We start from the raw sequence: 17,007 nt of genomic DNA, 5'->3' as shown, positions 1-17,007 counted from the left end.
GAGGGCTCGCCGGAGCAGACAGACACTGGGCACTGACATGATGCTGCACAGAGGTTCCTGCATTACATTACTTATCCTGTACTGATCCTCAGTTATATCCTGTATTATACCCCAGAGCTGTACTCATTATTCTGCTGGTGAGGTCACTGTGTACATACATTACATTACTTATCCTGTACTGATCCTGAGTTATATCCTGTATTAAACTCCAGAGCTGTACTCACTATTCTGCTGGTGGGGTCATTGTGTACATACATTACATTACTTATCCTGTACTGATCCTCAGTTATATCCTGTATTATACCCCAGAGCTGTACTCATTATTCTGCTGGTGAGGTCACTGTGTACATACATTACATTACTTATTCTGTACTGATCCTGAGTTATACTCCAGAGCTGTGCTCAATATTCTGCTATTGGGGTCACTGTATACATACATTACATTACTTATCCTGTACTGATCCTGAGTTATATCCTGTATTATACTCCAGAGCTGTACTCACTATTCTGCTGGTGGGGTCACTGTGTACATACATTACTTATCCTGTACTGATCCTGAGTTATATCCTGTATTATACTCCAGAGCTGTACTCATTATTCTGCTGGTGAGGTCACTGTGTACATACATTACATTACTTATTCTGTACTGATCCTGAGTTATACTCCAGAGCTGTACTCAATATTCTGCTATTGGGGTCACTGTATACATACATTACATTACTTATCCTGTACTGATCCTGAGTTATATCCTGTATTATACCCCAGAGCTGTACTCACTATTCTGCTGGTGGGGTCACTGTGTACATACATTCCATTACTTATCCTGTACTGATCCTGAGTTATATCCTGTATTATACTCCAGAGCTGTACTCACTATTCTGCTGGTGAGGTCACTGTGTACATACATTACATTACTTATCCTGTACTGACCCTGTATAATACTCCTGACTGGTCTTAGCTGAGCTTCTACAATATAATGGGTAGTTAGATTTTCCTGGTGACCCCCATAAGATGATTCATAATACAACAGACCCAACTAAAGACCCCAAGTTTGTGAGATTGTATGGTGGGTTTTGACCAACAAATTACAGGCAAAAAAAGCCATAAAACCCTCAGCACTTGCAGGAAACATACGGACTATAAAAGTCTAGGAGTTAAACAAAAGGTTACTTGTAGTGATGACAAATGAGCGCTGTGTCTGCCGTGCGGTGTCCGTCATACAGTAAAGGGAAAATCCTCCATTAGTTCAACAATGTAAAAGTGTCAGCTGACAGAAGCAACGCCGGGCGGGGTGCTGCCACGCTTAAAGGGGTACTCCACTGGAAAACATTTTTTTTTTTTTTTAAATCAACTGGTGCCAGAAAGTTAAAAAGATTTGAAAATTACTTCTATTAAAAAATCTTAACCCTTCCAGTACTTATCAGCTGCTGTATGCTCCACAGGAAGTTCTTTTCTTTTTTAATTTCCCTTATGTCTTGTCCACAGTGCTCTCTGCTGACATCTTTGTCCATTTTAGGAACTGTCCAGAGCAGAATAGGTTTTCTATGGGGATTTTCTCCTACTCTGGACAGTTCCTAAAATGGACAGGTGTCAGCAGAGAGCACTGTGGTCAAGACATAAAGGAAATTCAAAAAGAAAAGAACTTCCTGTGGAGCATACAGCAGACGATAAGTACTGGAAGGATTAAGATTTTTTTAATAGACATAATTTACAAATATGTTTAACTTTCTTTTAAAAGAAAATGTTTTCCAGCAGAGTACCCCATTAAATGGGAATTCCAGCATAAAATTAACTTCTGTCATGTCTTATTGACCCATCAGGGCAGTGTTTGCCAACTAGGGTGCCTCTAGCTGTTGTAAAACTACAACTCCCCGCATGCCCGGACAGCCTTTGGCTGTCCGGGCACGCTGAGAGTTGTAGTTTTCCAACAGAGATAGAGATCAGTGTATAGAAGAGAGGTACTTGTTCAGCCTTCTCCTCTCTGACAGACTATATTCTCCCTCTCAGTGGCTGTCCGGACATGCTGAGAGTTGCAGTTTTGCAACAGAGATAGAGGTAAGTGTATAATAAGCCTTTGGCTGTCCAGCCATGCGGGGAGTTGTAGCTTTTCAACAGCTGGAGGCACTCTGGTTTGGAAACACTGCATCAGGGGATGGAAGGTGAGGGTGACCGGGAGCATTCGGCCATATACATTGACATGGCAGCTTCTTTATAGGAACCAATCACCAAGAAAAGCCATTGTGTCAGGACAGGACAGAAAAACGTGTAAATAACTCCGATCTCCTGTATTTACTTACGTGCAAAGAATTGATTGGTCCTCACGATCTGAAAGACAAAAAGAAATTAAAAAAAATATTAAAATTTTGTATATGACTAGAACTTACAATGGTTTTATGCTAATTAAGCTTTAAAGGGGTACTCCGGGGGGAAAGCATTTTTTTTTAATCAACTGGTGCCAAAAGTTAAACAGATTTGTAAATTACTTCTATTAAGAAATGTTAGTCCTTCCAGTACTTATTAGCAGCTGTATGCTACAGAGGAAATTCTTTTCTTTTTTAATTTCTTTTTTGTCTTGTCCACAGTGCTCTCTGCTGACACCTGATGACCCTATCAGGAACTGTCCATGGCAGGAGAAAATCCACATAGTAAACCTATGCTGCTTTGGACAGTTCCTGACACAGACAGAGGTGTTAGCAGAGAGTACTGTGGACAAGACAAAAAAGAAACTCAAAAAGGAAAGAATTTCCTCTGTAGCATACAGCTGCTAATAAGTACTGGAAGGATTAAGATTTTGAAATAGAAGTAATTTACAAAAAACTGTTTAACTTTCTGGTACAAGTTCAGTTAAAAAGGGGGTTCTCCAGCTCTAGAAGACAGTCATTATCAGATCAGAAGGGGGTTCGGACTGAAGTGCAATACCAGGCACAGCCACTAAATAATGTATGGCACTATGTCCGGTATGCAGCGAACAAGCTGGAATGCAATGGTCCTTCCAATAGGATATTAAAGGGGTATTCCAGCACTGTATTGGGGATAAGTGTCTGATCATGAGGTGTGTGTGGGGGGGTCCAATCTCTGGGCAGCATTGCAGCTATGAGATTTGGAGTCCTATTCTGAAGACCCCCTTCCTAGATCAGACACGTATTCCTTATCCTGAGGATTGGGGAACACCCCTTTAATAAATAGCCCCATCATAAGCAGTCATTTTGTACAGCCAGAAAAGCCCTTTCATCACTGTACAGCATAACGTTGTACATTACATGTAATATCTCTACTTGCGGTCAGTGAATAGAAACATCCTTATTCTGATCACATCTCCCCAATGCAGGTGGAGGTGTCGGATTTATTGTAATCCGCGCTGACACCTGTACGGTTCTTAAGTCAATGTAAGCAATACAGTTCTTATTCACAGACAGCAAGCAGAGATATTGGGAAATAAAACATGTTGAAGTAGATTAGAAAACTGCCGGATTTCTCATATAGCCACAAGGCTTCATTTACATTAGAGTGGGTGATCCCCTTTACAGCTGCTGAAATGCGTTGGATACATTGTTACATGAAGCAAACACAAAGTAACACTAACATTCTAGCTCCAATACCTATATGTACCAGTGTTATCAAAACAAGGTACCTCCAGCTGTTGCAAAACTACAACTTCCAGCATGCCCAGGCAGCCATACCTATATATACACCAGGGTGCCTCCAGCTGTTGCAAAACTACAACTCCCAGCATGCCCGGACAGCCATACCTATATATAACAGGTGTTTCCCAACCAGGGTGCCTCCAGCTGTTGCAAAACTACAACTCCCAGCATGCCCGGACACCCATACCTATATATAACCAGTGTTTCCCAACCAGGGTGCCTCCAGCTGTTGCAAAACTACAATTCCCAGCATGCCCGGACTGCCATACCTATATATAACCGGTGTTTCCCAACCAGGGTGCCTCCAGCTGTTGCAAAACTACAACTCCCAGCATGACCGGACAGCCATACCTATATATACCAGCGCTTCCCAACCAGGGTGCCTCCAGCTGTTGCAAAACTACAACTCCCAGCATGCCCGGACAGCCATACCTATATATAACCGGTGTTTCCCAACCAGGGTGCCTCCAGCTGTTGCAAAACTACAACTCCCACCTGCACAGCCATACCTATATATAACCAGTGTTTCCCAACCAGGGTGCCTCCAGCTGTTGCAAAACTACAACTCCCAGCATGCCCGGACTGCCATACCTATATATAACCAGTGTTTCCCAACCAGGGTGCCTCCAGCTGTTGCAAAACTACAATTCCCAGCATGCCCGGACTGCCATACCTATATATAACCGGTGTTTCCCAACCAGGGTGCCTCCAGCTGTTGCAAAACTATAACTCCCAGCATGCCCAGACAACCATACCTATATATACACCAGGGTGCCTCCAGCTGTTGCAAAACTACAACTCCCAGCATGACCGGACAGCCATACCTATATATACCAGCGCTTCCCAACCAGGGTGCCTCCAGCTGTTGCAAAACTACAACTCCCAGCATGCCCGGACAGCCATACCTATATATAACCGGTGTTTCCCAACCAGGGTGCCTCCAGCTGTTGCAAAACTACAACTCCCAGCATGCCCGGACAGCCATACCTATAAATAACCGGTGTTTCCCAACCAGGGTGCCTCCAGCTGTTGCAAAACTACAACTCCCAGCATGCCCGGACAGCCTTTGGCTGTCCGGGCATGCTGGGAGTTGTAGTTTTACAACAGCTGGAGGCACCCTGGTTGGGAAATACTCATATATAATGTACATTGCATACAATACTGTACGCTGTGCCATCAGTATATCCTCCGTCTGAACGTCTGCCATGTTGTTGTCACGGCGAGGATGATGAATGGCGGCTGTTAAGCGCACATTATTATTATTATTATCATCATCATTACCAGACACCTGAAACTGTATCCGAGGACGGTTTATACGGCCATTAATCTCCGCGGTCTGTGTCATGTCGTCGCTACTGTATATACCCCCCCGCCGCCCGCTCAGAGCCCGGCTTATAAACAGACACTTCTTATTATAAGCATACGTCCAGGATCACCAGCAGCTGCTGATTTATCTTGCCAGGGGCCGAGGACGCTGCCAGTCGGGAGCCTAGAAAAGCATTGCGGGGATAGGGACACAGCGAGTCACCATGATGGCCGCCATTACAGACCTACACGGGGTGGTTGCGCAGCTTTTATGTAAGGTTATGTTCACACGGCGGCGCTAGGACCGCTCAGAAAACGCGGCTTCTCCATAGACTGCGATGCATTTCCGAGGAAAAAAACTTGACACGTGAGGGTGGAACTTCCGCGCCAAATGTTTCTTGCCGTGTGCACAGTGCAAAACAATGGGACTCTGCTGTAATGACATTTTGGTGCAGAATTCGGCGTGGAAATTCCGCTGTGTGAACGAGGCTTAACGTAGCAATAATGCCTCCCCTATGAAGCTCCACGATCAAGCGGACGTGCCATAGGCCAAGATTGTAGTGTTGGGTGACAAACTCTATGGGAGCTGTGATGTCAAGTCAAAAGGGGCGCACACTAGACTGCTGAAAAACTACAAGTACCAGCATGCCCACACAGCCATACCTATATATAACCGGTGTTTCCCAACCAGGGTGCCTCCAGCTGTTTTAAAACTGCAACTCCCAGCATGCCCGGACAGCCATACCTTTATATAACCGGTGTTCCCCAACCAGGGTGCCTCCAGCTGTTGCAAAACTACAACTCCCACCTGCACAGCCATACCTATATATAACCAGTGTTTCCCAACCAGGGTGCCTCCAGCTGTTTTAAAACTGCAACTCCCAGCATAGCTGGACGGCCATATTTATATATAACTGGTGTTTCACAACCAGGGTGCATCCAGCTGTTGCAAAACTACAACTCCCAGCATGCCCGGACAGCCATATCAATATATAACCGGTGTTTCACAACCAGGGTGCCTCCAGCTGCTGAAAAACTACAACTCCCACCTGCACAGCCATACCTATATATAACCAGTGTTTCCCAACCAGGGTGCCTCCTGCTGTTGCAAAACTACAACTCCCAGCATGCCCGGACAGCCATACCTATATATAACCGGTGTTTCCCTATCAGGATGCCTCCAGCTGTTGCAAAACTACAACTCCCAGCATGCCCAGACAGCCATACCTATATATAACCGGTGTTTCCCAACCAGGGTGCCTCCAGCTGTTGCAAAACTACAACTCCCAGGATGCCCGGACAGCCATACCTATATATAACCGGTGTTTCCCAACCAGGGTGCCTCCAGCTGTTGCAAAACTACAACTCCCAGCATGCCCGGACAGCCATACCTATATAACTGGTGTTCCCCAACCAGGGAGCCTCCAGCTGTTGTAAAACTACAACTTCCAGCATGCCCGGACAGCCATATCTATATATAACTGGTGTTTCCCAACCAGGGTGCCTCCAGCTGTTGTAAAACTACAACTTCCAGCATGTCCGGACAGCCGTTGGCTGTCCGGGCATGCTGGGAGTTGTAGTTTTGCAACTGCTGGAGGGCCACAGTTTGGAGACCACTGCACAAACCCAATTTAGTGCAGTTGTCAATGCCGAATACATATACATATATATATATATATATATATATATATATATCTTCTCTCGGGAAGAAGGAGGTGGGCAGCTGTGCCATCCTGAATTCCAGGGCGGTGAGGCTGCAGCTGCTTCATCTCCTCTTACGTGGCAATGAAAAAATCCCACACACACAAGTGGGCGTGCACAATTCCATTTACTACAATGCAACTAGGCTGCAGTACCACACACACACTGAAGACAAGAGCGGCGCTGTTTCTTTACGACAGCAGCGATGTCTTAACAAAATCGGAAAGAGCTCAACGGTGAAGCCATGGGGCATGCAGATATGGATATACCGCCATAATGAAGGATTGCTTTAACCCCGCCCACTGCGCTGTATTCCTGGTAAAAAATAAATCCCACCAAAACAGCAATGCACATAGGACCCCAGCAGCACTCGGGCGTTAATAAGTGTTGCCAGCATAGTCTGTAGAGCTGTACGCAGGTTGTTTCTCATGACATGTGAAGCTAGGCATGTCGCTTCCCCTTTAAGAGCTGCAGAGCATCGCACCCACTTACAGATTTGAGTGATAAGCATCCTATATCTGCCTGTGTGCGACATCTGTCATCAACTACTAGACCCTGGCGGACACCAGACAGACTGGTGAGGGATGGGGCCGCGGGTGCGCTCCCGGGCAGCCCAGACATGGCTAAACGTTCCCCGTACCAGCCGGCAGCATCTGTCACAGGCGGCGGGAAACAAGTCCCTGCGCTGACCCACATGTCAGTATAGATACGGCATCGTCCAACCCGTAAGATCTTAAAGTCCGCAGCTGGCAGGCAACACACGCATTTTACACAGCTTTCCCAGGCCACTGAATGTCAAATCTAGCAGTGTTTTCAACCAGGTGCCTCCAGCTGTTGCAAAACTACAACTCCCAGCATGCCCTGACAGCCATACCTCTATATATATATATATATATATATATATATATATATATATAAAACCAGTTTTTCCCAACCAGAGTGCCTCCAGCTGTTGCAAAACTACAACTCCCAGCATGCCCGGACAGCTATAACTATATATCACAGCGTTTCCCAACCAGGGTGCCTCCAGCTGTTTCAAAACTACAACTCCCAGCATGGCCGGACAGCCATACCTCTATCTATCTATCTATCTATCTATCTATCTATATATATATATACACACACACACATATACACACCTATATATATAAAACCGGTGTTTCCCAACCAGGGTGCCTCCAGCTGTTGCAAAACTATACAACTCCCAGCATCTGCACGTCCACAGCTGGCAGGCAACACACGCATTTTACACAGCTTTCCCAGGTCACTGAATGTCAAATCTAGCAATGTTTCCTAACATGGGTGCCTCCAGCAGTTGCAAAACTACAACTCCCAACATGCCACAGCTGGCAGGCAACACACTCATTTTACATAGCTTTCCCAGGTCACTGAATGTCAAATCTAGCAATGTTGCCTAACATGGTTGCCTCCAGCTGTTGCAAAACTACAACTCCCAGCATGCCCGGACAGCCATTGGCTGTCCGGGCATGCTGGGAATTGCAGTTTTGCAAAAGCTGGAGGCACCCTGGTTGGGAAACACTGCAATATAGTATCATATTTACCTTACTGAAAAGAAATTGTATGTCAGGAATCTGGGAAAGTGAGCATTCCACGTATTATTATTTAGACATGTGGTGAAGGGAACAAGAAGAACACATTACAGCAAGGACCGTACTATGGGATTCCTGGACAGGGAGGAAACTCTACAATCCAACAACAATAAGAGCGCAGGTCAATGAGAACAAAGATCACTGATCTGATTCCAGCGCAGGAGAAAAACACGAGGACGCAACACCTCAGGTGTGATCCGCCGCGGCTTATCTAATACTCAGAGCGCCGCACGGTACAAGATGAATATACACCAACTAGATATGAGATAGATGAGGCCAGCAGAATAGCGAGTACAACTCTGGAGTATATAATACAGGATGTACTCAGGTTCAGTACAGGATAAGTAATGTAATGTATGTACACAGTGATCTCACCAGCAGAATAGTGAGTACAGCTCTGGAGTATAATACAGGATATAACTCAGGATCAGTACATGATAAGTAATGTAATGTATGTACACAGTGATCTCACCAGCAGAATAGTGAGTACAGCTCTGGAGTATAATACAGGATATAACTGAGGATCAGTACAGGATAAGTAATGTAATGTATGTACAGTGATCTCACCAGCAGAATAGTGAGTACAGCTCTGGGGTATAATACAGGATATAACTCAGGATCAGTAGAGGATAAGTAATGTAATGTATGTACACAGTGATCTCACCAGCAGAATAGTGAGTACAGCTCTGGAGTATAATACAGGATATAACTGAGGATCAGTACAGGATAAGTAATGTAATGTATGTACACAGTGATCTCACCAGCAGAATAGTGAGTACAGCTCTGGAGTATAATACAGGATATAACTCAGGATCAGTACAGGATAAGTAATGTAATGTATGTACACAGTGATCTCACCAGCAGAATAGTGAGTACAGCTCTGGAGTATAATACAGGATATAACTCAGGATCAGTACAGGATAAGTAATGTAATGTATGTACACAGTGACCTCACCAGCAGAATAGTGAGTACAGCTCTGGAGTATAATACAGGATATAACTCAGGATCAGTACAGGATAAGTAATGTAATTTATGTACACAGTGACCTCACCAGCAGAATAGTGAGTACAGCTCTGGATCAGTACAGGATAAATAATGTAATGTATGTACACAGTGATCTCACCAGCAGAATAGTGAGTACAGCTCTGGATCAGTACAGGATAAGTAATGTGTATACATAATTGAACTAGAATATATTATTCAAAGACGTTTTAATGCTAAAGACCCTTTCTATCTCTACAGTCTATGAATTAACCCCTCACTGCTAAACCAGACAAGAATAACTCGGCTAGAAGACAGGCTCCTGTATGATTCAGCCTCTTACATCTGGAACATGTCACGGCAGCCATACCTCTATAATAAAGCCATTATATACTAACAAGCGGATGATCGGTGTCTGCACACTCCAGTAAATCACTTCTCTATTAAGAACTCCGCACATAAAAGCCGCAGCAGGACAGTTGTCTCTAAACAATCCCGTAACTTCCTGCAGCTGTTCCCAGAGAGATTCCTGAGCTCTGCGGCTCCTCACAGGGTGCAGCACATAAGAGTGCACCGAGGAACCTGAGTCATTAAAGTGCAACCCCGCATAACAATCTGCCCACCTGCCCCGGACCCAAAGTCAACCCAATAGCTTCTCTAATATTGTGTGAATGCACAGACCCAAGGATATGGCAACATGGTAGAGGCATTCTGAGCAGGACGAACTTGAAAGGAAAGATAGGAAGTGAGGCATCATGGGAGTCAGATAGAAACACTAAACAAAACAGTTGAAAAAAATAAAAATAAAAAGAAGCAATGTTAACTATAAACCTATAGAACTATAGTGTCTAAACCACAGCATACAAGCCTTCTCCTCCCCCACCCTTCTTTGGCTTGATCGATTGACATACAACCAAAAGCATAGAGGGGTGGGGGAGCGAGTAGACATGCATTCTCTGAGCATGATTTATAGCAGTGTTTCCCAACCAGTGGGCCTCCATGCTGGGAGTTGTAGTTTTGCAACCGCTGGAGGCACGCTGGTTGGGAAACACTGATCTAGAGAGATATATTCCCATTATTACTTAACTCCCATAATCACATGACCTCATAGTTATTAATATAGTTATATTAAAGTTATGAAAGACGAGTCCTGTATGTAAATCAAGCAAGGCAAGGATGGGTGGGGGAGGAGGTGTGCTTCCTGCCACTTAGCACCGCCTCTTTGACACTTGACTTCTGATCATTTAGAAAACCAAAAAAGGATGCTTTCTTCTTTAAAAAAAAAAAAATTTAATTAATTAATTAATAGCGCCACCTCTGCCCACAAGATGTTTATGGTACTGCAGCTCAACCACATCCACTCAATGGAGAAGCAATACCAGACCAAAGCTTGGACAGGTGTGGCGCTGTTAATGAAAGTGTCCCCCATGCTGAGCAATCCCTCAAGGTCCTTTGTGAGGTCACACTGCAGAGGTCCCTGATCCTATAATTATAGATGATGTTACTTTTTAAGAACAAGGAATCCCTGATTGAACTTAACTCAGGAATCTAGATTGGTCACCAGACCCCGAATAACACCAAAGCTGGCACTATTATTACCTCGTCTAGTCATGGTGACCGGATTACCACAGGAGTCACTACTTCATGGATGACGACCATGAAAGGTAAGGAGAGGAGTATGATACAGACGCTGAAATGAAGCCATCTGCCAGGGTCACCATGAGAAGCACTGGTCATGGTCACCAGCATGGTGAATATCCGGGGGGACTCACCCAAGATTACCACTCAAGGGCTGGTCCTGCAGGTCTCCTGCTAATGGTAACAGTGTCCCTGCTGTGGAATAAGTGCAGCAACTCCCTTCCCATGATGCATTCTTGCCGGATTTGAGCCCTGGTCACCAGTACGTTTAGGACCATGACACCATATTCATGTGTGGGCATTAGTGAGCAACTTCTGTACACCCAAACACATCAATACCACGAATGTACCTTTGGGGCAGGGGACCACTATCCCTACAACATAGAAAGACATCAGTATTTTAAGTGGCACATGGTGGGGGGGGGGGGGGGGGGGGGGGGGGGGGAGGGGGGGGACCTGCTACAGTTTGCATTGCAACTGTTACATTCAAGGACACTTCCATTGACTTCTATGGAGAGGGGACAAGGTCATGCATCTCCGGTTACATCGAGTTTCATGTCTCAAGCCTAGGAGTTGCCCTAGTTTCATGTCACAAGCCTACGAGTTGCCCTAAGACCTATGCCAGGTATGCCATAACTAAGGACCAAGCGTAGGTACAAAACGCGTCGGCTGTGTATGTTTCGTCTATGACCCAAAAAAGTTCTACAATTTTTACTACAAGCCTGGTGCTGGACGATACTCTGGTAACCAAGACCTAAAGGCGCACGGGGCATACTGAATTACAACCTTTTCAACCACAATCCTTTTGTTCGTACTTTAGATAAGCAACCTCTCTTTATTGCAAGCACATGGACAATCTCCTAAAATGAGCATGCTAGTGAAGTGTTTTCCAACCAATGTGCCTCCAGCTGTTGCAAAACTACAACTTCCAGCATACAACACCAGTGCTAAGCTGTTTGTCAGAAGTACACAAACCAATAATTCCTCCCTTACTTCTCTGACCAATCACAGCACAACACATCAAATAAAGGGCTGATGATTTTTACCAGTGGTTCACAACCAGGGTGCCTCCAGCTGTTGCAAAACTACAAATCCCAGCATGCCCGGACAGCCGAAGGCTGTTCAGGCACGCTGAGAGTTGTAGTTTTGCAACAGAGATAGAGATAAGTGTATCGCAGAGAGGTACTTGTTCAGCCTTCTCCTCTCGGACATAGACAATATTTTCCCTCTCCCTCTCAGTGGCTGCCTGGCCACGCTGAGAGTTGTAGTTTTGCAACAGAGAGAGAGATAAGTGTATCGCAAAGAGGTACTTGTTCAGCCTTCTCCTCTCTGACATAGACAATATTCTCCCTCTCAGTGGCTGTCCGGGAATGCTGGGAGTTGTAGTTTTGCAACAGCTGGAGGCACACTGGTTGGGAAACACTGACATATAGAATATGGGCAAGGAACCCCCACCCATAATGGTAGACAGACATCTGCAGCAGGTGCGGCCAATGGTTTACAAAGGGAACCACCTCCCCTGCCACCCCAAATTGGCCTGGTGGGGAGCTGAGGGCTGGCAACCCCATCACGAGTGACCCAAAATTACTCCACAGACTGGGTTCTTCATTAGATGACTGTTTTCACAATACACATTCGATGACGAGTTGTAGCTTTGCAACAGCTGGAGGCACACTGGTTGGAAAACACTGCGTTGGATTTTTGGCAGGTTTGGATGACACAATGTACATGGCCAGCTTTCGGTTGCTACGGGCGTCTTTTTCTTATTTGTTCGCACCTGTTTTCCTACAGTATACGTTACAAGTGACCTTCGCTTATGCTCCGACATATGGAAACAGAGTGCTGCAAGGGAGAAGCGAGTGTATACAGACAGCAGGGCAGTTAGTAAGGTAATGCAGTATACATAAGTAATGTATGGAGGGGATGACAGCCATGGTTCCTGTGTTAGATATCTGGTGTCCCGGCATCCAGGAATCTTTGTTCTGCACCTGTTGCAGAAAACATCAGGCACACGTCAGTCATATGAATGCAGTTAGTGTAATTGTCTTTAACCCAAGCGTGGCCGAGGGATCGCGGTTCAGTCGGCAATCCAGCAAGAATAATGGGAGTTTAGCGGAGAAAAAAAATTGTGCAAGCTCTTTTTTTTCTCCTCTAAAATCCTGTAAAAGTACCAAGTCACTGACAGACCCCATGCAAGTAAATGGGGGTCGTTGGGACCTGGCGGTAGCCATTTGCATCCCACCTGTTTCAGGGTCCGATCTGCTCAAAATAGAGCAGATCGAGCCCTTAAAGAGGAACTCAGGTGGAAACAAGTGTAAAACAAATGTTTCAAATCAACTTGCTTCAGAAAGTTAAACAGATTTGCAAATTTATTTCATATAGCTATTTCAAAATCTTAATCCTTCCAGTACTTATCAGCTGCTGTATGCTCCAGAGGAAGCTGTGTGGTTCTTTCCAGTCTGATCACAGTGCTCTCTGCTGACACCTCTGTCCATGTGAGGAACTGTCCAGAGTAGGAGCAAACCTATCCTGCTCTGAACACTTCACGAGATGTACAGAGGTGTCAGCAGAGAGCACTGTGGTCAGACTGGAAAGAACCACACAGCTTCCTCTGGAGCATACAGCAGCTGATAAGTACTGGAAGGATTAAGACTTAAAAAGAAGTAATTTACACATCTGCTTAACTTTCTGCCACCAGTTGATTTAATATATATATATGTTTTCCACCGGAGTACCCCTTTAACGGGTCGGACATGAGCCTAGCCTTACCTGCACAAGATGCATCTTCTCACCTTGGGTAGGACAATAGATGAGAGCTTCCCGGGCTTGGAGAACAATGTAAAGACATAGGACTTGTGGTAACCTAGTTGGGAAACACTGTCGTAATAGTTGCACAGAGGAAGCACAAAAACCTGATGCTCATAGGTCCCCATAGGTCTGCCGCAGATCTCGTTCTCCTCCATTCGGTCCAGGTATCTTCTCTGAGCTCCACCAGCTGGTTCCAGGACCTTCCCTGCTCAGCCCATCAGTGGCCGCATCGTTGTCATGCGTCAGGCCAATAGAGCAGGACTTCATGGGTACAGGATTCACTGTGCTGACAAGGAATCACGGGACCAGAGGTAATCCACCAACTGGTTTATTGACACCACCATCCAACGCGTTTCGCTGTGCATGGTACAGGATTCACTGTGCTGACAAGGAATCGCGGGAGTAGAGGTAATCCACCAACTGGCTTATTGACAACAATGCAACGCGTTTCGCTGCGCATGGTACAGGATTCACGGTGCTGACCAGAACAAGGAATTACGGGACCAGAGGTAATCCACCAACTGGTTTATTGACAACAATGCAACGCGTTTCGCTGCGCATGCGCAGCGAAACGCGTTGCATTGTTGTCAATAAACCAGTTGGTGTAATACCTCTAGTCCCACGATTCCTTGTCCTGGTCAGCACCGTGAATCCTGTACCCATGAAGTCCTGCTCTATTTGATGACACTACTCCAGGAAGGCTGCAGACGGGCTTGTATTCCCTCTATATATTTACCATCGTTGTGTATGCGGGTACACAACCCATATTGGTAAGCTGTGATTTACCCTTCCCCTCCCCGTGATCCTTGTTGCTAGCGATACTTCACAGGAAGCGCCTTTGCTCTCTCTTTTCATGTGTCAGGCCAGTGACTGGCTGAGCAGGAAGGTCCTGTAAGTCCCGTAAGATACCGGACTGCATGGAGAAGAATGGGATCTGCGGCAGACCTACAGGGGATCGGGGCTAGGTGTGCATCAGGGTTTGTTATGTTTCCCACGTGCCCCATCACAACATAAATTGGGGGGGGGGGGGGGCGGGTGGTGTTATAGGGGATATGACATTGGGATGTGGACATGAAATAGATATAGAGATATCTATAGAGATTTCACAATGGAGGATTAACATTAAAGGGGTACTTTGGTGGAAAACTTATTTTTTTAAATCAACTGGTGCCAGAAAGATAAACAAATTTGTAAATTACTTCTATTAAAAAAATCTTAATCCTTCCAGTACTTATTAGCTGCTGAATACTACAGAGGAAATTCTTTTCTTTTTGGAACACAGTGCTCTTTGCTGACATCACGAGCACAGTGCTCTCTGCTGACATCTCTGTCCATTTTAGGAACTGTCCAGAGCAGCATATGTTTCCTATGGGGATTTTCTCCTACTCTGGAAAGTTCTTAAAAAGGACAGATATGTCAGCAGAGAGCACTGTGGTCGTGATGTCAGCAGAGAGCACTGTGTTCCAAAAAGAAAAGAATTTCCTTTGTAGTATTCAGCAGCTAATAAGTACTGGAAGGATTAAGATTTTTTAATAGAAGTAATTTACAAATCTGTTTAACTTTCTGGCACCAGTTGACTTACAAAAAAAAAAAAAAAAAAAAGTGTTCCACCGGAGTACCCCTTTAAATGGAAGGATGTGAAATAGGGGGTGTGGACAAGAAATGGGAGGATAGACATAAAATAAGGGGAATGTGAAATTGGGGATGAACATGAAATGGGGAGGGAATGTGCAATTGGGAGATAGAAATGAAATGTGGGGGATTGGACAGGAAATTGGGGGATTTCACCGTTTGTTTAATATATAGCAATCACATTTCGAAATTGCAATATTTACCTCTATAATCGCAATTGCACATTTTCCCGAAATCGTGCAGCCATAGTCTCTAACCAGCATGGGAACCAGAGACCACAGCTCAACCCCCGGCCTTAAAAATGACAGGATCCAAGTGCAATTAAAATCCAAAAATATAAACCGTAGTATGACCAAATTTCTATACGAGTGAGTCTAAAGCAACCAATGGCTTTGCCAAGTACAGGTTGTGCGCGGCTGCGACAGAAGGTCGGCGCTGATGCCAAAGTTCTGCTTTTACATTCCCCCTATGTTACAATGATAGCCAAATAAAAAGTGCCAAAAATGCCATTCGTGAAAAAAACGGGGTCTCCGATGGGGACGGCCTGAGTAATCCCTCGGAGACCTGCATTCCTGTGGTTTAGAGCAGCTCATTACAAAGCGAGAAGCGATACATAAACACGACTGTGCTCCGTACGGCTGGAGCTGGGTGCCCTAAAAATAAACCATCGGGCATAAAACAAACAAATTGGCTGCAGATGGGCCTTACAGATTGTTCTGCTTAACCAAAACACTAAAATAAATGCAATGCAGATGTTGTATATTGTAACCTCAGAGACCCAGAGGAACCAGTTCATATCACATGTACATCACCTAAAACATGGCGGCCAAGACTATTCGGCCATCCGGAGGAAAAGCATGCCACATCAGTACATTAAGGGTGACTCTTAAAGGGGTACTCCTCTGCTCACTGTTCTGAACGCTGGAGCCAGGAGCTTGTGACGTCATAGCCCCGCCCCCTCATTACATCACGCCCCGCCCCATCAATGCAAGTCTATGGGAGGGGGCGTGATGGATGTCACGCCCCCTCCCATAGACTTGCATTGAGGGGGTGGGGAATGACGTTACGAGGGGGCGGGGCTATGAAGTCACGAGCTCCCAGCGCCGGCTCCAGCGTTCAGAACAGTTTGTTCCAAATGCTGAGAAGAGGAGTAGGCCTTTAATCCTTGTGGTGACAACCAGTTGGAGCAGGGAAACTTTCATCCAAGTAACACGCTCTGTAATTAAAGGGGTACTCCCGTGGAAAACTTCTCTTTTAATCAACTGGTGCCAGAAAGTTAAACCGATTTGTAAATTACTTCTATTAAAAAATCTTAATCCTTTCAGTACTTATGAGCTTCTGAAGTTAAGGTTGTTCTTTTCTGTCTAAGTGCTCTCTGATGACACTTGTCTCGGGAACCGCCCAGTTTAGAAGCAAATCCCCATTGCAAACCTCTTCTAAACTGGGCGGTTCCCGAGACAGGTGTCATTAGAGAGCACTTAGATAGAAAAGAACAACCTTAACTTCAGAAGCTCATAAATACTGAAAGTATTAAGATTTTTTAATAGAAGGAATGTACAAATCTGTTTAACTTTCTGGAATACCCCTTTAATACTTTAAGTACAGGGCAGTGTGCTAGTTGGCTGGATGAAATGCCTTCATACAGCTTTCTTCCTTCTGGTGGAGAGAAAACATACCTGTTTTCCCA

General features: G+C 45.2%; 1 protein-coding gene across 3 annotated transcripts in view; it reads right to left on the bottom strand.

Annotated features, from left to right (window-relative positions):
- The window catches only part of MYH10 (myosin heavy chain 10), a 124,747-nt gene that overhangs the window by 43,993 nt on the left and 63,747 nt on the right, over window positions 1-17,007 (bottom strand). For all 3 annotated transcript variants that reach the window (XM_056550218.1, XM_056550217.1, XM_056550219.1), the window contains exon 4: window positions 2,298-2,325. In XM_056550218.1, the coding sequence (XP_056406193.1) occupies window positions 2,298-2,325 (28 nt within the window). The remainder of the gene's footprint in view (window positions 1-2,297; window positions 2,326-17,007) is intronic.

The sequence above is a fragment of the Hyla sarda genome, chromosome 13, assembly GCF_029499605.1.
Source record: "Hyla sarda isolate aHylSar1 chromosome 13, aHylSar1.hap1, whole genome shotgun sequence".
NCBI classification, from domain to species: Eukaryota; Metazoa; Chordata; class Amphibia; order Anura; family Hylidae; genus Hyla; species Hyla sarda.
The sequence above is the reverse complement of the archived record's forward strand: the minus strand, read 5'-3'. Positions and strand labels throughout refer to the sequence as shown.